Genomic DNA, 21,073 nt, shown 5'->3' on the forward strand with positions numbered 1-21,073 from the left:
CATCCAAACTTCAATAGTTCCAACGGGTGGAAGCCAAGAGTTGTTGAATATACCGCTGCCAGTAAGTAGGTTTTATCTCCAAAACGTCCTACAAAGTCAGGTTGTCAAAGACGCCGAGAGCTACCCGGCACACTATGCAGAGTTTTCTTAAATTGGAGGGATGCAGAACTGAATACAAGAATGATGGAGAGCAAAGACCTGTCAATATGTACAACAGAGATATAAACGGCTTTCCGTCTCTAAAGGCCAAGGAGAAACTCATCAAATGATCCTTTATATTTTGAATGCTCTCGCGTAAAAGGCAAAGAGAAAAAAAGAGTATTAACATCAAAAAGGAAATTTGTATCCACTAAGTAAAAATTAAGAAAATTATGTAAGCGAGTGAAAGAAATTATTAACGGCCAATTAAACGTGCAAATCTGAAGTAAACGATGCACTACCTGGCGGGGAATAGTCGAAGGTGTGACAATGATGTTTTGGTGAATGAGTGGTAGAGAATGCCATGACCTTCTACCGTCGCCTCTCAATAATTCACCGCATTGCCACTGATTTCCCGGGCACCTGTAGCCAAGGAGGTGATGATATACAGACTGTTGTTGTGGGAGAGCAGGGAGGGCATTCTGCGGAGGAAACCTGGTTGAAACTAGGTCCGAGCGTTGCCATACAAGCATTAATAGGTGCGAGGCGCAACAATATATAAGAAAAGAAGAAATATAACAGGATAGTCAGGATTAAAAACGAGGGTAAACCCAGAAAGGGCGAGCCAAACAAGATAATCGCCATGACGTAGGAAGGAAAAAAGATCAAGAGCGGCTTACAATTATAACTGCAACCATGATAAAAACGAGATGACATCGAATCCATACCGTGGTATCAACCAAAGAAAGGAACAAAGGGTAGTGAAAGTTCAAGATATAACGGAGCAAGACACAACCTGACATAAGAAAACGAACCGCGATGGAAGCGACCTGACCTGGTCTAACGAGGGTATACATTTGAAGAGAAGAAAAAAATTGAAATCGTCTGACCCCTCACGTAAAAACAAGCACCTCTATCAAGAAAAGACATAAAACAACAAATATCCTTAAGTACGACCCCCCCTAATCTGGTGCAATACCCTTCCTGTGTCATCTGTAAAAAAAAAAAAAAATAAAATAAAATAAAAATAAAAAAATAAAAAAAAAAGACCAAGACCAAAGACCAAAAAAATTGAAGGGAAAAAACACCTCACTGGGGGTATCTTTTTCATTCCAGCTGTGAAATTTTCGAATCAAAATATTCGAGGGGGACGAAGAGAAGAAAGAAAGTGAAAAACAAAACCTATAATACAGCATTAAATGATGTTTGTTAGACACGAATAGATTAATCGTGCCAGAAAGAGTCGTAGATGACAGAATTTGGTGTTGCGAGTGCCGTCTCGAGCACTAATATGAAACAAAAGAATTACAGGTGAAAAAGAATTATGTCGGTTTGCAGTGTTTATGATAGCTCTCGTCGGTCGAAGAAAATCTCAATGTAAATGAATTATGAGAAGAGGTAGACGTAAATTGCAAAATATTCGAAAGCAGGGCAAATCCAAACAGCCATTTTCGCAAGGAGGTTTTCATTCTTGCTGTTGTTCCGGCGAGTGGGACTCTTTTTCGCCCTTGTGGACTTTGTTATGTCGTCGAAGATTCGATACAACAGAGAAGTGACGTCCACACCCTGGGAATTCACAAGGGAAGGCTGTCAATCACATGGGCTTACATCAGAATGATTCCACACATATATTATTATGAGAGATTTGCATATATATCATATATATTTTTGATGAACTTACGTTTTTCGCCTGTGTGGCTGTACATGTGCGTTTGCAGAGAAGAAGGACGGGTGAATCGTTTATCGCAAATTTTGCACTTGTGCTTTTTTTGCGTGTTCGATGGGATTTTCGAACTGAATTGGCCCATCATCGACTGCGGCCCTGGTATGACACCGTGTATGAGTCCTGACGGTCGAGGAAGGGTTCGCGATGGCATGGCATCATGGGATTCTGAAGTTGTAGAGCTATAGTCGGTGACGGAAGAATCGACAGAGACAACAGACGCACTGTAATATGGATAATTCCCGGCTGAAGAAATTGATGAAGCTGATGAATGCGCGGACGTAAAACAGTAGGCCTCTCGAGATCCCCTGATATTTTGAGGTCCGTAGATATTTCGAGGAGTTGCCAGATCCTGACTCAGCGCGACCATGCCGCGACTGGCATCAAGGGCATCGCCATATGTAGAAGATGGTAGTGTTTGCGACGGTGAAGTTTGCGCAGGGGGCTCATTTCTAAATACCAAATTAACATTTCGTGTCTCGCCTTTACCGGCTAAACTTCATTGTTATAGGGAGACCTTCCGCAGGGAGAAAGTGTAAGCCTTAAAACTCACCCTAGAGAGATATTTCTTCCATTTGCGTGTTGCTGCTGCTGCTGCTGCTGCTGCTGCTGCTGATGATGATGATGATGATGATGCTGTTGCTGTTGCCGTTGGTGCAACGACTGTCCATAGTCCATGGGAGGGTAATTGGTCGGGGTGAATGAATTTATCGGGGATGCCGACGTGTATCCCTGAGGTTGTTCAAAGTTTGTCCGCGGAATCTCCGGTGGCATAACGATGAGCTGCTGCTCAGAACCGCTGTAGGCAGAAGGAGCAGGATTGTAGCTGCTGCTTGTGGTCATTGATGGGGCAGGCGCTGGCACACTTGCGTATGGCATGGAGATGGCTGAAGGTCGAGAGACCTCATCCCGCTTAACGATCGGATTCACCACGACAGAGCTTGCGGGAATAGATGTAGAGTAGATTGGTTGCGGAGGATGGGTAGATGAATGCGCGGCCCAGGCGTCATTGAATTGCGGAGGGCTTGCGTGAACATGGTTATGATACGCATTGCTGTAGCCCATACCGCCGCCGTACTGGCGGTTTTGGTTTTCAAGAACCATAGTCATGGGGAAGGCTGGCCGTGGTGGCAGGTTGCAAATCGCAATGGCCGGGATGCAAAGAGCGGGCGCAGGTCCGAATGACAACAAGAGAGGAGTGGTTCCAGGTGGGCGATCAATTGACCAGTGGAGCTCTTTTTCTCCTTGGTTTCTTTTTTTTTTTTTTTTTTTCCCTTCTTCTAATGTTGCCGATTCCTCACAAGCTCGGGCGGTTATCTCTGGGTGATGTTCAGAGACCCCTCGCCCATGTGAAGCACGAATTTAGGCCGATGAATGACAATCTGTATGTTGGACTACAGGAGAAAGTGCAGGATGAGGCGAAGATAGAACGTATGTAAGCATGTAGGAAGCCGGTCCAGGAGGATTTGGCTATGTAGGACCGAAGGGGAACAGCTCGTGTGGTTCTTGATGCACAACGCGGAACAAAAATATAAAAACGAGGCCAGGTTGAAGGTCTGGGGAAAGGCGATCGGCGCAGTTAAGAGTGTGCGTTGTGAGAGTAGAAGAAGAAGAAGGACAAGAAGAAGAAGAACAAGAAGAAGACGAGAAAGTGAGGAAGGGCAAGTAGATGTGGTACTGTGAAGGATACAAGACAAGGTACACAGAAGTACAGAGTTCAATGATGTATGACCGTACAGTACTATACACGGGGTATGTATGTATGTATGTATGTATGTATGTATGTATGTATGTATGTATGTATGTATGTGTATGTACAGTACTGTACGGGATATCGAGGGAAGGAGATCGGCAAATGCCACCAGTGATGTTCAACAACTAAATGCCAGACGGGCTGGTGAAGCTGAAGAAACCAGGCGGGTGGAGAAGCAGATAGCAATGCGATAATGGGAACGGAAAGGAAAACAATGATAGGTAGAAGAACCTGGATATCAGCAATCATTCATGGGGAAAGGCGAGATAGGAGAGAGGGGAAGGAAGCTGAGAGCAGAGTCGGTTGAAATGGATACTCTTTATGTGGTAGGCAGCTGATACCCACCCCCTTTTTTACGGGGTAAAACCTCTTGAAATTTGTGCTATTGGGTGGAGCTGGGCTTGCGCGCTGGGATGATGTAAAAGGACAGCGGAGCTGATGTGATGGGGGGTATGATGAAAATGCCCCAAGGGACACTGGAGCTGGATCCGCAACGGGAGAGGCTGCTACTTGACGCTTTCGTGTCTGTTGTTCCCATGTAAGGAACTCAGCAGTGACGTAACAGGTTTTTGCAAAAACGGCTACTTTTCCCGGATTTATTTTGAAAATAACGAACGCATCGGCAAGCAGTTCAATGCCAGACTCCAGCAGCTCCTTAGATCAGCAACCTTTCTTTGCCTTGGAAACAGCCAGTTGTCAAAATTCAAGCAACCTCCCTGTTGGGAAATCTTTTTCCATTTCCCCCCCCCCCTCTTAAGTAACCATCGCAAGGTCTTCTTCCTCTCCAGATCATTTTTATCTATGGCCCCACAGGGACACTCCACCCACCGGTCCCATTGGCGATGACCTACCAGATGGCATTATTACTTCTATTCGAGGGCGGAATAATTCACCGCTGTGTGGATTGCAGTGGAGGAGGGGGATGTGCGGGGGATTGGCCAAGGGATGCCGGCATTCGTCGATATTCTTTTCTGCCCTGCCTGCTGATTGGGGAGGAAACCCAACCATCTGTCTGCCCTTTTCCCTAGTGGCTGCTGGGCTGCAAGAGGAGATCCGTCAGCCATTTCCAGCCACGAAACGTAATCCAAGATTGCTTGTTTTTTCGTGGTTTACGCACACCCCTGCGTTGCTTACGCGGCCCCTTCATGGAAAGAAAAATAAAAGGAAACAAAAAAAAAACAGCAAAGTAAAAGCAGAAAAAGAAAGAATTCATTGTGCGATTCTTGATGTTCTTGGCGTGTTCTTTTCGACGGATTATTTAATTTTCTGTCCTTTTTGGGACGTAACCGGCGTTAAGGTTGGAAGTGGCTGAGCTTATGGCTTGCTTGCACGACTGCAACGTTTATGGCGGAAACAAGATCAAGGGAAAATTCTTCTCCAATTTTTGCTGGATAAATTGGCTTTTGATCAACTAAATAAACCTTGTCCTGAAATCTCGCGCACGGCTACTTTTGACTGCCCTTGGGAGTGTTTGTGAACTCGGTCACGTGATTATATATATTTACGGGAACCAGTTTTTTTCAGCGGGAAGAAATTGGAAAGATTTCATTTACTTTCAATTGGGCTCTCATCCTCGTAACCCCCACCTCGGTTCCACACCCCCCTTTTTTGTTGCGATGGAATGTCGTTGTTTATCCTGTCAGCTCGGGGTCGCTGGTGGAGGGGTCTGCATATTGCGGACTCCGTCGAGATTAGTTTGCGATGGTGGCGTATGATCTGTGCATTCCCACTACTTCGACTCCTCAGCCTTTTTTGCAATCAATATCGAGCATTAGCTGGTACTGGGAAACGGGATTCACTACTACAGTGCTCTGTACGGAGTACACGCAAACTGTACGAGGTTCTTTGGGGAAGGGAGACAAAATTCAGGGGCGCGGAGACTATTGAAGGTAATCCTCGCAGGAGTGTGTCCTGTCAATCCTTGGTTATTATTCTCTGCAAAACCATGGTGAAGAGAAACACTGCGCAAGGGACATGTTATATTATTCCCTTCTTACTCACACAATGTTCGAAAACACAAAAGAATAAAGGAGACAATTCTGAAACAAGCTATTCATCTTCACAAAATGATTATCAGGGGTGGTAAATGGGGAATTTTGCAGGGTCATACCTGTTCTGCTGTTGCAGATCATAGACATCCCCTGTGAACGCTGTTCATGGACTTGGTAAAAATGACGGCAACCGAAAATCAAAGAGCAAAATGCTAATTGAAAATATCTGACGGAACATGACAATTTGCTAACTTTTAGCAATGTCAGGTCGTACAAATGGAGTACATGAAAATACGCTGCTCAGGAACTCAAAGACAATGCATATTGATGAGAAACCCCGTGGGAATCAGTAAGCAAGGGAACCAGAAAGATACCCAGAGGGACGACAGGTGTCAGACTCATGATTTCACCTCTTGGCGGTTTTACCCCATGGTGATCAGGAGGTCAGATGTCATATCAGCCATGATCACAACAGCTTCCAAAACAAGGAAGACGATGAGATTTCCATGGCACCTGGGGCTTCTCTCCCCTGACTCCGGCTTCCGGTCTCCGAAAGAGCACGTTCATACATAGTATCCACAAGACACGCATTTCGACAGTATCTAATCCCATTCGATGTATGAAAATTAAAACGCAAGGCATCAGACGGAAACTATTCCAGCTTCTTCCATGACGCTTGCTCTCTTGCCAATATAACAAGAGGAAAAATCGCGTTCGGGAGAGTGGCGGGACATGCCACTGCCCCACCGTCAGAGGGAATTTTCCACAGGTCCCTAGTCGGCTGTTACACAGCATTTGAAAAAGTGTGCATCTGTCCGGAATGGAAGCTGTGATGGGGTTTTCGCAACAGGAGCACCAGCTGAAAAATTACCACAGAGATAGGCTTCAACAGTTTATCGAACTTGGGGGGTTCGAAACATCCACCGCGACTATGGCCTTTTTCTCCTCGAGCTGCAGATTCTCCTGGGTGGAAGAACAATAATGGAACAGGGTTAAGTCGCACCAGTGTTGGCGTGTGGACATCGATAGTCTAGTACCCCTACGAATCTGAAAAAAAGAAAAGAGAGAGGAAAAGACACCCCACACCAACTTCACTGACTCCAAAGCACCCACCAGGGCCACAGTCGGACAGCACAAACCTCAATAATCGCCCCAGTAATAGCTCCACTAGACAGGCCACTAGCAGCACCATCCCAGCCAGCCTGGGACGCTAACGAGCAGCCCCCCTCTCTTCGATCCGTCCTTCGCGGTAGTGGAGCCGTTGAGTGTTTTCGGCCACCCAAGTAAGGATCTACACTGACAGCTTCCCCAAGTAAACAGCGTCAGCGGCACCGGCCAACGGAGGGGTATTTGGGACTTGGCGTGTCCAAGCCATGGGAAGTATGCCGGAGCTTACGAACATGGTGGTTTCGATAAATCTGAGAATCATCAAATAGCAAGAAAAGAGTTGAAACGGTTGAATTCTTATTCCTCAAGTAAATTCGCCCTTTTTTTTTTTTTTTTTTTTTCTTTTTCCTTGCTCTCTGTTGACTCGATACCTTCCCTGTACGGAGTACTCTATAATGGAACTCCGTACATTGATTGCGTCATCTTAAATTCTGTTATCTACGTGGGCAGGAGGCAGCAGGCCGTAGGCAGAGGTTGCTCTGTCAAGGAATATATAAGGTTTTAGGTTTTATGGGTGTGCGTGAGAGTTTGAAAAGAAGGTTTCAGGGGCAATCCCGAAGAACAGAGCGGGAAACTCAATTACTAGTGCAGTATTCCGGTATTCCGTATTCCGTACCAAGTAAACAGTAAACTGTAACAAAGCAAACTAACAATTTCCTCTTCCAGTATGGAGTAATACCATCGATAGCTTCAGATGTAGCATGTCTGTCTCCTTTATATACCCTTTGCCTTCAAATGATGCTGGAATATGCTTTTTTGCGTGGGCTAAAATTGAAATACCAGTGCACGCGTCTTCTGTGGCTCAAAGCTTTTTCTCGATATAGATTCCGCACTTATTCTCAAGCTGAGGAGACCGCTTAGCAATATCCACCTCATGTCAACTGTCGTTGAAAGCAACAGCTGTCAGTCGTCATCGCCAAAATAGAAAAGATGTTAGCGGGATCTTAGCGTCACTGGCATCTGCTCAATTTTTGATTTCTTCAGAGTAGGGGGGAAGCCTTTTCTGACCCAGGCAGGCTCAAAAGCTCTTTTGAATATCGCGTAGTTTTCAATCTATGGAATCGAGGAAATTGATGGGGATGCGAAAAAATGCAAAAGGATTCTTTTTAATTACTCTGTACAGTTCGTTTTGTTTTAAGCGGTCAATCAAGATATATATGTTCTCCGGTACTGTAGAAAGGATACTTTCTTTTCTTTTCTTTTCTTTTCTTTTTTTCTTTTTTTCTTTTTTTTTTTTTTTTTTTTGGGCAGCTCATACATACTCGTTTAACGGCTCAACCCAACTTTCATGCCAGCAAAAACTCAGTATCAACAGAGCCACCCACAACTAATTAACTACCTACAGCCTAACAGATCCCAAGCCTATGTGGAAAATCACCCCAACACCGACTAGCATCCACTTGCAGCTTAGCGCTCCAGCTGTTGAAAGTTGGCAATCCTCAACTCTGACCTCCCCGGTACCGCCCGCCAAGCGCCTAGCTCAACCGGCTGCCATCCGCATTCTGACAAAAGTTCGTTTTTGCTTATTTCTTAGTTCAAAACTATCTTGGATGGAAGGAATTGTCTGTCCCGTTTTTGTTCGGGTGCTGCGGGGACGAGAAAATCGGGCGGTGAAGTAGTCGCATCTCCAGCCAAATAATATATCCTTCAATCAGCTCAAATGAACAGTTTATGATGGGGGTTTGCGACAGTCCGTATTCCGGGGGTGTAGAAACATTGGCATTGTTCCAAAACGATTGAAGCAGTTTGTTGCTCATTCCTTGAGATGAGAGAGGCTGATGGTGATACTACGTAGGGTGAGGTCTCTGCCGGTCACTTCGGTCATTCCGCGTCATCTCTTACTTTTTTTTTTTTTTTTATTTTTGAGGCACGTAGCCAATAATAGCATTGAGAAAACTTGCTTTCCAGAAGGAAATCAGGTCTGGAAGGTTTTAACAATTATTAATGCAGCCAAGTGTGACAAGACTTCTGAAATTGATTGGTTATAACTGCACAAACAGCATTATTTTCACACTGCATACACATCAGCATGCATAAATAATCAACCTAAATTCTTTAGACTTTTCCGTGCAGGTGAGTTCATGAGATTAGAAGTTCTTGATGCGGATTGAGGAGGAGAGCAGCACTGAGGAGAGCAGCACTGAGGCGACGAGCACAGAGGGAGGTGAAATGTTATTTTCTGCTGCAAGATGAGAGAGCTTCATGTGACCCCTTCCAAATGAGCATCCATGGATGAATTGTCCACCTCCGGACCTTTCAGACCTTTGTGATTGAAGGGGGGAAGTCTCGTGCAGATTTTTGCCGATGGATCGAAACCGCTGGCAGTCGCCAATTGTCCGGGGGATCTGCCATCGTCTTCGAGAAAGGCGAGAGATTTTCGATCCGTCAACTAAGATCCGAGGCCGGGAACGGCGGGAAGGGGTCATCGATAGCAGGATAGATCTTTGAGATCCATGGATATAATTTCAGTGATAATCTATATATTTCGAATTCTAAACATGTTCCAGATCAACAGGGACAATATCTAGGCTTTATTAAGAGAACGTCGGGCTGATAACAAGATTGATATTTTTGGTTCTGGGGACGTCAGAATGGGAGGCCGCATATATGATCGTCAACTGCTCCTGTCATGCTTACATTTGTTTCCTGGTACTAATCTCAATGAAGATGATTGAAAGAAGTTTTCACATTCTGAAATAATCCAAGAGCTTTTTTTTTGTTTTTTTTTTTTATTTTTTTATTTTTTTTTTTATGTATAAATGTTCCAAATGCGCTATTCGCGTCACCGAAAAAGGTTCTTGCAGCAGCTCGTTTCAAACGGCTTCTTGCACATGAACATAGGCGGTGGACAAACTGGAGAACATTTCTGGCTGGAAAAAGGAGAGTCCAGACGGTAATAATGATTATTTTATCCATGTAAAAAACCGTAAAATCTATGCACACACACTTCTCCTTCGAATTCAAAAAGTGCATCTCATTCCCCATGTTTCTCATCACTCTCATGCTTTATTTTCCTGTGGTTGCTCCCTCCTGTCCTGCAATGCAAGATATCGATGCCCTCTGCTTGGCGTGCATAACAGCATTCTCTCGATCAATGCTGGGAAAACCCTGTCACTGGGAGATGGTGTGGAAGAGGGAGCCAATGCATGCACGCAATCGAACAGCCCCCCCTAGTATTATGTTTTGCCACAGGCTTATCATTAATATGACCAGACTTCATTGGTTGTTCGGTGACATCAATAGGCTCCTTCAATTACATCAACAGCGCAAGATGAACGCATCCTTACCTTCGAAGCCGCATATGAATGACAAGGCCTGCATGACACGATATGTAGCAGCGAGGGGAGAAGTACCGTTTCAAACCCTTCCGTGCCAGCCAAAGGAAAACTATCTACAATTTCCTACTTGGAGAGACAACTCGTTTCCCTTTCTTGAACCGGATATACACACCTAGTTAACATGGTTGCCCTCCCTTGTCGTTGCGCTCCCACCGCCATCGATTTAGGCTCTAATCTAGTTCCTCTCGAATCTCGATATAAGGGCGCCATTTCAATTTTCCATGATATCTCGGAACAGATAAACTGGCCCAGCAGGGCACAAAACGAAAAGCCACAGTAAGCTTATTCTGCCGCTAAAAATGCGATAACTGCGATCCTTAGGTCCTTGGCCCGAACAAGAATGGGGCCGCGGTCGGGGTCGGGGTCGGGGGGGGGAAAGTTGGCTTTTCCGTGTGTTGCCCTGTGGGGCTGTGGGGCTGTGGGGCTGTCTCCTCCGGGAATCACTTGGCGCCGAAAACGAGCGTGGGTCCAACCACCAGACCCGAATAAATGGGGAAAACCAGGCGGTTGGTTGTTGGTGGGGATGCGAATATAACCTTTCTATGCTTCATTTTTGGAAGTCGAACGGGGAGAAGGATTAAATTATTCTGTGCTTACTGGGGCGAGAAGGTGAAGGTGGAAAAAGCAAGGTGAAGTATTCATTGGTTGCGCTCAGCAGGACTGCTGGTTACGAAGTACTGTATGTATGTATGGACCGTATAAACACATTTTCAAATTTTACCTGTGCTAGTAATTTATAGCTGATCTGTTACAGTAATGATACGGTCATGCATGCACATACATCTAAGTGCGCGACGACAGCAGCTCCAAGGTATCTCTCTACGCCGGGGACCTTCTTTGCCTCAAGTGCTTCACGGCTAATCACATTCATCAGGTTGACTTGTGAACAGTAATCCGACATGGTGGCAGGAATCGCTTTGTTCAAATGTCTGTCTAAACAATTAAAGGGCACATATGCTCCCCAAGTTGTGCCAACTCTCTGTTATCAATGCGGGGTTTAGAGGATGCGGTTCAAGAAGCTGGAATCCTCCAACCAGCCAATGCCACAAAACAGCTTCCGAAGTCATAGTTCAAAGAAGTTGCTATTATAATTTCGTTCTGCTTTCTTTCTAACTCTCGGGCATGATGGAAACCTTGATCTGACATCCATCTCTGATCATTTCACCATGATACAGTTATGGGAATCTTTATCATAATACATTATCCCTGCCATCCACTACCAACACACGATTTCCAACCCCACAAGGGGTCTCCTGAGGAAGTCGTCGTCACTCGTTCATTTATTGATGATTATTCCTACGAAGCAGAGAACGGTACAGCATACGTATGTCTCAGAGAAATGATCTATATGATCTCCATATCAGATCAGGGCTGGCGGCAGATCGCCAGGCGCTTTTGCATTCTTGTCATTCCTGACAATTTAGCCTGCGCCCCCTTTGCGTGCATCTGAAACATACACCTATCACGCTCCCACAGCCACGTTGCAGGTCCGAACAATCTCTGATCTTGTGTTTGAAGGATGTTTATTCCATTTAACCTTGTTTGGATCAGAGGGCGGATCGACTGACAATTTTCCCAGGAAGTCAAGAACATACACGCGCTGGATGTTTTATGTGTCAGACTTTGCATTTTTGCTACGTTTGTTAACCAATGGGCTTTGTCAAAAACGAAAGGTAAGAATGCTATGGTACGGTGACTGTGAGTTTCAGGGTCAACGGGGAGAAAAAAGAGTGAACTTTTCTTGGTAAGGATTTTCATCTTCGGCATTCAGTACGTTGGATGGTGTTGAACAGGCATCAGACAATATCACTGGAGTAAAACAAAACAAGTGGCACAAGGTGTCAAGCCAAGGTTGTGGGTAAGTTACCTTGTCAGGGGTAGGGCAGGGCACAAGCAAAAGATAGAATCCCAGTTTTAGTTAGGGGGTAGCTGACCTTGACCAAAATCTCGGAAATACCAAACCTTCGTTCGCTGAAGACCAGAGGCCTACGACTATAATGAATATTATTTTCCAAAAGAATTTGAAAACTTGCCCAATCATAGAGCAAGCATCAAACTTGCAATGTTGCACTCATCGAGGTGCGTCAAAAGAAACCAAAAAGAAGAAGAAAAAGAAAATTAAAGGAAACCTTTTACTCGAAACTATCATCGATAAACTACAATCAACCACTGCCCAAAAAAACCCCAAGAGCCAATATGAGCCGGGATGCCAAGCCGCACTCGGCGATGCCAGAGCTATTCCACCCACTCAACGTCCAAGGACCCGCTGGTTACGTTGCATTGATTCCCAAGCTCAGTTTCAATGGGTTGAGAAGCTTGGCTTGGGCGACTGATAAACCAGATTCAACTCACTCACTCGCTCACGTTGGCATCCCCCATGCTTGTTCGTGCTCTACCCCGGGGCTAGTGAAAGCTCCCACGGTACTCACAGGGCCAAAAGCCAAACCGCCAACAGCATAGCGCCGGACACCTGGGGACATGCACACGACATCGGACCGGTCACCGAATGTGTTTTGAAGCTCCTATCTATGAATGTCTAGTTTAATCTAGGTCCACACTGGGACGTCTGGGACGGTCTGCCCTGCGGGATTCGAGGGCCGGGCCGCTTGAAAATGAATTGACCGAAGAAAAGAGAAGGCCGCGTACTTCGTTCGTATAGATCTGATTCGGCATTGGATGCGCTCCTCGAAAGGTACGATTTAGGACTCTTGACGTATACTACTAACGTAGCTACTACTAGATATATGCATAACTAATCGATTAGGTTACAAAACCATAATGATTGAAATTTACGGCTGCAAGTTGAATCCGGCGCTGAAAAGGGTGAGAATAAAATCTGAACAGGAAAGGGGTAAAATTGATACTTAGATAGACAGCTAGTGGACGGAGACAAAAGAAAGTCAATGTGTTGGATTTTCAGGCAATGGAGCTTATATTCTTTGCAAAAGGAACATGCATGCATGCTTCTTTTTGGTTTCATTTTCATCTCTACCCAGGGCTGAGTGTTGACCGAAGCCTCACTTCAAGTCCTAACTAACTGTCTGCCACTGTTTCCTCAGGCGCCCGATACCAGGGGCTCCTGCGGATCGCCTCAACCTTCCCCTGTGCTTCGTAGCCCAGTGTTCTGAAACACGCTGTCGATATTTCTGAGGTCACCGTCCCCCGCCCCCGGCCCCCCGGTCCCCCGGTCCCCCGGTCTTATATGTATCACCTCTTGCTGACCAGCATGATCAACATCCACCATCGTCGGTTGTGCGATCATTTTCTGTAACTGCTACAGATGTCAGAGGGTGTTTTGGCGCTTTATTGCTTCCTTGCACGAAAGGGGGTTGGGATTCGCTGGGAAGCAGCTTCGACTTTTTTTTAAATCTCTTTTTATCTCCTTTTTTTATCTCTCTCTTCTTGGTACAGAATTCAAACCCAATGATATCCATGATTTTAATTTATCAATAGTTGCTTTGAAAAGCTTCGCTCGTCTGGCATTGGGAGGGGGAACCCAAAAACGAAAAGGGTAAAAGAAGCAAAATAGAAAAAAGAAAAGAGAGAAAAAAGAAAAAAGAAAGTCGATGCAGGAAATAGGTTCGTGTAAGGTGCTTTTCCGTTATTACCAGTAAATACCACGGCGTGTATACGAAATGTAAATTTGGGTAAAATATTGATACAACGGGGTAAAATTCCGCGTGGATAAACATATCTTCTCAAAGTGGGTTTATTTTCGCCGTTACGGACCCGAATTCTTCTTTTGAATATTATCCTTTTGTCATTTCCAACGGCTTTATCGATAGCCCTGTTGGGCCAGAGCGGGCAGCAGGACCCAAAATATTCAAACCCGTTTTTAACAAGCAGGCGTTTCGGTTTGGAAATACCATGTGTATTTCACATGAGCTGGCGACTGAAATAGAGAGACACTTGATCGACAAATCAAGGACGAGATATTGCCACACCAACTGCACAATTGCGTAGTGATCTTGAAGCAGCAGAGCGATCGCTTGAATATTGGTTGCTCGGCAACAATCAACTCGAAATGGGATTGGAAGTCGGTTTGGGATGTTGGAAAATGGGGCTATGATGTCAGAAGGGCCCGAGACGGAACAAGTCACAAACGCGCTTGTGCAGCAGGGGCACATATATACTATATCCTTTATCTAGAACACGTTGTCTTTCCCATGTCCATTTTTGTGGAGATGGGAGAGGAAAACTTGTTTTTGAATATGGAGCCCGTGATGAAAAGGGGAAAGAAAAATAGTGGGTAGGAGGATTTGGGAATTTTCATTCTGTCTTAGCCATGTACGGTGCGGCGAGTAATTGAAACCATATTTTTTCGACATTGCTTTGAACTTCCCACAAATTCTATTATCACCCGCTGGTTGCTGTGTTAATGATTGAATGAAATATTAATACCACTCACAGTCTGCTACCACATCAACATGGAATACTCTGTCTTGATATCACAAGTTTTGTAACCACTGTTCAATTCATCCAACGCTTTTGCTATGAGTGGTGGCTATGATACCCATCATATTGCTGGGTTTCTTACCCCGGATTTTACCACAACTCCTCGGCCCGAAGCTGGTTTAGAGTTTACGGGATTTACGCACACGCAGACAGAAAATTGCAATGCAACAAAAATTGATAAATAATGGCCAGGTGAATCTCAGCTAAACGGTGGTAGTTGGCTATACGTTATCTTTTTATCTAAATTCTTGGGGCTGTATATATCCAGGTTGTATACATACCCTTTAATTTTGTGCTACATAATGGAGAAGACGGATAGCAAGCTCACTGGATTAATAAACCTCCCTCACTTGACGGAGTCCCATAACGCGCATTTCCAACTGCTACAGCCATCCGAGCTTCACTGAAGTGCTGGACGCAGTAACTGCTGCTGCGGCTGCACCAGCTCTTCGTCCAAACACCGCTCCCGCTGTTAATCCGCTCCCGCCGGGATAGTTTCCGTAGAACAAGCCACCAAGCATTTCGCCTGCACAGTAAAGGCCTGGGATCTCCTTGTTGGAAAGACAAGATATAACTCCTGCTGTCTCCGGATTCGCAGCAAGACCGCCAAAGGTAAACGTGATTCCACAAGAGACTTTGACAGCGAGAAAAGGGGCTTGGTCAATAGGCAGGGCCCAATTTGACTTTGCGAGATCGAGATATAAACTCTTGGATTGAGTTGATAAGCCATCCTTCACAGCCGGATTCCATTTTACAGTAGGGTTCTCCTTTCTGTGCTGATAAACTGCCATGTTGAAATTTGTGAGAGTAGCGATAAACTTCTCCTTGTTCTGTAGTCCATGTTGAGAGCACTTTTCTGTCAGTTCAGCAACCGAATTTGCCGTGATATGGTGAACTCTTTCCTTTCGATATTCCTCTTTGCGAAGCCAGGGGATCATCTTTTGATCCCAGATTTGGAATGCAACGTGGTCCGGTTGAGCGAGGATAGCTTTTCCGAAGCGGGCGTATGTATAATTTCGCAGATCTATTCCTTCGTCGACGAACCGCTCACCGTTCAAGTTTACCATGATACCTAAGGGATAACCTGATTTGGTAAATTCGTTGGATACCTGCCGGTCACCGGAGTGGGCGGGAGCATTGGCATCCCAGGCTACTGAGTGACACCCCGACCAGTTGCCAGCTTGCTTGGCGGATATATCTCGCATAGCCATCTCGAGGCAGTCGCCAACGTTGTAGGGGGTGCCGCGGACCAATGCCATATCCCATCCAGGTCCAAGATACTGCGCTCTCATGCGAGGATTAGCTTCAAAACCGCCAGCTGCAAGGATTACTGCTGGCGTTTTGATAATCTTCTCCTGTCCTCCATGCTCAACAGCCAAGCCGCAAATGGCTCCCGTAGTTTGATCTTGGATTAATCTTTTGGCAGCAGTCGAATATACAACCAAGATCCCGTGGCGGTCAGCAGCCATCTGATGGTCACGAATGAGCCCTTTACCCCCGTCCTCCGTCTTCAGCGACATACCTCCCCAAAATTTGTACCGGCCATCCACCTTGTATGCCTGCCGGTTGAATGACAGTTGGAATCTTACCCCGTTTTGCGCAAGCCATTTCACAGCAGAATTGGAGTCTTGAACCAGCACGCGGCTAAGATGAGGATCCCCTCTTCCAGCGGAAATACGGGACATATCATCGGAGAAGTCCTCGGGCGTGTAGGGTTCCATATCGATTATGCTTGCGGTTTCTTGATCCACGTTATTCACAATAGGAAGAAGGTCTTGTAGACCATAGAAAACCGTTCGAAAGGCACCGGCGGTAAAATAGGAATTTCCCCCAGCCCACTCCTGGGGACATTTGTCAATTAAGACAACTCGCTTTGCTCCTGACTGAGCAGCTGATATTGCAGCTGAGAAACCGGCATTGCCGCTGCCAACAACAAGCACGTCGCACTCAGCAGGAAGAGCCATGGTTGATAATTCAGTGATTAGATTTTTTTTTGGAATAGGTTTCACCAACTAGATGGGTAGGTAAATGGGAGACATTAGATCAAGAGCAAAAAGGCCATGTGACAGTCGCAGAAGAATTTCAGCATTGGATGAAGGCAAACTCTTGCAAAGGAAGTATTGAATACAAACTTGCTTGCGTGAGGACCCAATACATGATCATGAGAAAGCCTGGCTATGGGTATCTACAAGAGCAATTTGTGTGTTTATGTGCGGCATGGCAAAATTGAAGATAACCTTCAGATGATCTCAAGCTGGAAATGAGACCTGTTGATTCCGGAGCAAAGATACGTCTTCTGTGAGCTCTTTGCATACATGAAGAGCTCCGGACGCGCGGGAATAATCTTTTGTTGTTACGAACAAGAGAACAAAAGTAATCAGAAAAAGGGTCTTAGAGCGTGTAATGCTCGACTGAATTTCTAGACACCGTGCAGCGGGGCGAAATGCTGCAGAGAGTGGAACACGAAACCTTGCAGCGTATTTATTTAGTTGGCCGCGGCAATTCGCCAATACGTTTGCATTAAACCGAGGGAGAGCTTATATTGATTCTCGGGACTGCATCAATTCCTCCCAGTTAATAAAAAACTTCATAAAGTCGAACAAGCGGACCCAGAGCCTTTCTTATGTCCAACCACTGACACATCAGTCCGTGATAAATAAATGTCTAATATACAGTATATCGCAAACGCAGTTTGGGTTAGCTTTCCCTTCCAAGTAGTTCTCGGGATATAAATGACAGGCTGGTTTTTGGTGAATTGGAACCTTTTTTTTTTTTTTTTTTTTTTCCTGTTCGGTTTTCTGCACGTCTGCACGCCTCGGGTTTGATTTTCAACCCCATCCGCCAAAGATTTTACCCTGCCTAGGGAGCAGAGACTCTGTCTCGTGTTTTAAGGGGTCAAATTTTTCACAAATGTACATCATCCGGCAGGGCTCTGAAATGAACTTGGGATACGATAAAACAACTGGAAAACACTCCAAAATCACTCCGGACAACTTTGAACTGTGGACAAGTAGGCCAAGAATGAAGTTTCATATTAACTAGATTAACGATCGACAGGGCCGTTAAGGATTTGCTCTCTATAAAGCAAAGCACAGGCCTCGCCCTGCTGTTGATTTTCAATTGAATGACATACATACTCGCGTACACCTGTCCAAAGGGTAGTCTCGAAGGTAAAGTCGCCATTGTTACGGCGCTCCATCTGGGCTTGGAGAAGCTATCGCCAGGAAGGCTTTTGAAGGTGCCAATATCCTATTTGAAAACATTGCAGCTGATGCTGGGAGAACGGGTGGTTCAAAATATGGACGTGAAAGACGCTCCGGGTCGTGCCAATGCTGTCCTTCCTGAATCTTAACTGTGCGGGCATGCACGGAAAAGCCCACCTCTAGAACTAGCAAAGGGGAAATATGGAGTGCTCGATATCGTCGTCAATAACTCCGGAAGGACATGGAAAAATTTGCCGAGCTTTGAAGTCACTGAGGAAGAATTTGACATGATAGTTTCTGTGGATATCGAGGATATCTGTTTGAGAGTTAATGTGGCGGTTTGTCATTCTGTTGAATAGCTAGAATCCAGGGGGTGTTTTCGAACACATCTTTCTGTTGCGGGAACTGGCGTGAGGCTTGGTTGAGTCTTCTACAGTGTCAACGGGAATATGTTATGTCGTAAGTACAGTCCTCTATCTGCTGTGGGATATCTGCATGTATGTACTCTGCATTTCTGATTGATATATGCTAAACTACGCAAGGCTTTCATATGAAATGTTGACCTGATGGTATCGGGTCGGTTTATATGTTCGTTCCGAGGGATAATGGTTTATCAATGCTATTCTAAGTGTTAGGGGGATATGAATCTTTAGGTCTGACAAGATATTGAATACTGATAGGCAGAATATTGAATCCCCTCTACCTCCGCCGGGACAGGCAATATCACTCGTCCTGGCATTCGTACTGACTATGGTGAGACACAGGATGGAGAGTGGGCACTTGCTGCTCGAATTCCTCCTAAAAACCAATTCTGACAGTTCTAGTACATGTTCACAGACCCTGGAAGTTTGGGATGGCCCTGCTGATTCCAGATCATGAAAGCACCTTTTCATCTGCCGCGATCAGCTTCTTTCAGAACAAGGACCTCCGTTGAATGATTCAAGTATCCCAGCAGATTGACATGGTATACATATATAGATTTTCCTCGGGGCTTACCTTTGACGCTCCATAGGAGCAAGGGGCCAGGAGCTCAGGATTCAAATAGAAAAGTTGCCCTGCGTCGGTTTGCTCCCATTTGGTTCTCTGTTGTCAATCACTCCCCTTATCAAAGGAAAAAGAACGTCGAAGCGTTCAAAAGATTTGAGATAAAATACTGCAAATCGAGTCGCGCTGCTCTGAACAGAGAAAAGCCCTAATGGAGGAACGAATCTGAGATAATCCAAATCCCAATTTTTCCCTATCTAGGCTGTCGGCTGCGTGACGTAGGCTAGTTCTATAAACACGCCACACACAGACTTCCAGGAGGTTTAGGCAGATATTAATCTCCGCAATGGGTTCCATAAAAGCGTTGTTAATTTGCTTTGACGGGTTGGTGATGGGGGAAAGTTGGTAAATTCAGAACAAATATGAACGGAACGCAGTTGTCAAAGTCCTGTGCTAAGAAGGCACTCGGATATCTCACAAAATAGTGATTGGAAATGCTGAAGCAGAACCAGAGGACCCGAAAACACGACGACTTCGTTATTATGCCGCCACATCTGCCAGATGAAGATATGCTTCTAGGTAATCCATGAGAGAGCTCCTCCACCTTGGTGGTTATATGGTTCGTCCCTCGAGGAATCATGAATAACTTAGGCGTCGAGAGTGCATTATTTTTTCCGTCGTGGTTGTTGAGAAATTTGCATGAGGGTGAATAATCCTTCCAAGGTTGACTTGAAAATATTAGTAGTGATTATGATTTCCTGTCATTAAAAAGGGAGAAGAAGTCTAAACCAACCTTGGGAGTTAACACCACTGGTCACCAACCAATTGAGCCAATCCGCTGCCAAACTTCCAAACATCTGGCTCAATTCAACGCAAGCATCCATGGACGACGTTTCTTCAGCGATGAGTCTAAGAAGTGCAAAAAGTGTTAGCTGTGGATTGTGCACAACCAACCCTTGGGTTCCCGTCCGGATAAAACAACACATACATGATGTCCGCGACAGGTGCGGAGCCATTGGCCTTCAAACTCTAGTGTTTTGATCCAAGATCCGTCCATGTTGAGATCCGCTTGGGCCAGCCACAGGTTGCGAAAATGGCTGGTTTGCCTTCTAGTAGACAGAATCTTGCGACCATCAGGTTCAATTTCATGGCTTAAGAGCCGGCTGACGCCAGTCCCAGCGGGTTGGCATTTTGTTGGTCGTCTTGTGGGGAATCGCACGTCTCATCGACTTCAAGGGGATATGCCTCAAGTGGTGCTAAAATGAGGGTTATTCTATACAGGCAAATATACTGAGAGGGTCTATGAGTCTATGAGCAATAGAGCAGCTAGTTATATCCTCGTCCATTTGTTGGCGTAAACTCGTTCGGTGAAAGTCCGCTGCCAATCCTCTGGAACGCTCATCCCCATGTTCAGAACCGCAACCAACCACCTTGCTCATCGGAGTTAGTTAACTAACTACCCAACTAAATTATCGCACGGTCTTGCGGCACATTCGTCGCATTCGGATTCAAGTTTGTTTTATGTGCACAGCCTAACTTGGTGCTTGTTAACATATGAAATAAAGGCCGGGACTCTGGTGTTTCTGCGCCAAATGCGTCCTCGGGCCCATTGATTTTACGAAACTAACTCTCTCGATTGACCTGGCAATCATCGAAGAGGAACCTTTTGCCCAAAGTTGCGCCGGTCTTTTGGGAAGCGAGTAGAGTGATGAGTCGGGTCGCAGATTTCCTCCAGACGAGGAGGCAAATTGGAGAAGAGGGTCAACCAAGTCCTAAACTCCTCAAAATCTGCTGGTGCTGCAGCATGAGCCTCGCTCTCCATGTCGTCCCACGTTGTTCCCCAACTCGGCTTGGACAAACCTCGAAAATCCGGGGGCATCTCGAGGGACGCAATTTAGTAGCGGGGAAATTTAGCGTGAGAGACCGTTCCGATTATTGTGGTGGAGAAATGATTCCATTCTAGTGTCCCGGTCTACGGCAGAAGCACATCACATGAGGTGCTCGGGTGATAGACCTCTCCAGACTCACTGGAATATTCGGGGCGGATGGGGGAAAGGAACGGATACCTCAACATCCTGCGCGAGATTTTCATGTCTGGATCCTTCAAGAGTCCCCGACATGGCGGCGCTAGGGTCCAACAAATCTGCCACCGGCGTTCTGGGCATGATATAGTGTGCCTTTGCTGTAATAATACTTTTCGTCGTCCTCTTTCTCCTTCGAGTGCTTTCTTGCCTCATATCTCAGAGCTGGTGTCGTTGCATATATCTCACTATTTTCCGAGAGTGCTCTAAAAAATTCGCTGGACTGACCCGCCCCTCTTC

The 21,073-nt window shown here is 45.6% G+C and overlaps 6 protein-coding genes across 6 annotated transcripts; 3 read left to right on the plus strand and 3 right to left on the minus strand.

Annotated features, from left to right (window-relative positions):
- Positions 1–1,524: 1,524 nt before the first annotated feature.
- On the minus strand, positions 1,525–2,971 carry PAAG_05724 (C2H2 finger domain-containing protein FlbC; the record flags this gene model as incomplete). Its single annotated transcript, XM_015845664.1, has 4 exons — positions 1,525–1,725; positions 1,820–1,836; positions 1,934–2,313; positions 2,415–2,971. 4 exons carry the CDS (start codon positions 2,969–2,971, stop codon positions 1,525–1,527), a joined length of 1,155 nt encoding a protein of 384 aa, XP_015699890.1.
- Positions 2,972–3,144: 173 nt separating this feature from the next.
- On the plus strand, positions 3,145–9,212 carry PAAG_05725 (hypothetical protein; the record flags this gene model as incomplete). Its single annotated transcript, XM_015845665.1, has 7 exons — positions 3,145–3,296; positions 4,428–4,693; positions 6,482–6,618; positions 6,722–6,888; positions 6,926–6,985; positions 8,118–8,283; positions 9,033–9,212. 7 exons carry the CDS (start codon positions 3,145–3,147, stop codon positions 9,210–9,212), a joined length of 1,128 nt encoding a protein of 375 aa, XP_015699891.1.
- Positions 9,213–11,760: 2,548 nt separating this feature from the next.
- On the plus strand, positions 11,761–12,443 carry PAAG_05726 (hypothetical protein; the record flags this gene model as incomplete). The annotated part of the gene is made up of 3 exons (XM_015845666.1): positions 11,761–11,783; positions 11,911–11,968; positions 12,033–12,443. The coding sequence occupies 3 exons, from the start codon at positions 11,761–11,763 to the stop codon at positions 12,441–12,443; spliced, it is 492 nt and encodes a 163-aa protein (XP_015699892.1).
- Positions 12,444–14,948: 2,505 nt separating this feature from the next.
- Positions 14,949–16,529, minus strand: PAAG_05727 (tricarballylate dehydrogenase; the record flags this gene model as incomplete). Its single annotated transcript, XM_015845667.1, has 1 exon — positions 14,949–16,529. One exon carries the CDS (start codon positions 16,527–16,529, stop codon positions 14,949–14,951), a length of 1,581 nt encoding a protein of 526 aa, XP_015699893.1.
- Positions 16,530–17,689: 1,160 nt separating this feature from the next.
- On the plus strand, positions 17,690–17,917 carry PAAG_12086 (hypothetical protein; the record flags this gene model as incomplete). The annotated part of the gene is made up of 1 exon (XM_015847623.1): positions 17,690–17,917. The coding sequence occupies one exon, from the start codon at positions 17,690–17,692 to the stop codon at positions 17,915–17,917; it is 228 nt and encodes a 75-aa protein (XP_015702773.1).
- A 2,483-nt stretch (positions 17,918–20,400) lies between these two features.
- Positions 20,401–20,872, minus strand: PAAG_05728 (hypothetical protein; the record flags this gene model as incomplete). The annotated part of the gene is made up of 3 exons (XM_002792397.2): positions 20,401–20,631; positions 20,677–20,724; positions 20,819–20,872. The coding sequence occupies 3 exons, from the start codon at positions 20,870–20,872 to the stop codon at positions 20,401–20,403; spliced, it is 333 nt and encodes a 110-aa protein (XP_002792443.2).
- Between the last annotated feature and the right edge of the window lie 201 nt (positions 20,873–21,073).

This window comes from Paracoccidioides lutzii (assembly GCF_000150705.2).
Source record: "Paracoccidioides lutzii Pb01 unplaced genomic scaffold supercont2.15, whole genome shotgun sequence".
In the NCBI taxonomy this organism is placed as follows: Eukaryota; Fungi; Ascomycota; class Eurotiomycetes; order Onygenales; family Ajellomycetaceae; genus Paracoccidioides; species Paracoccidioides lutzii.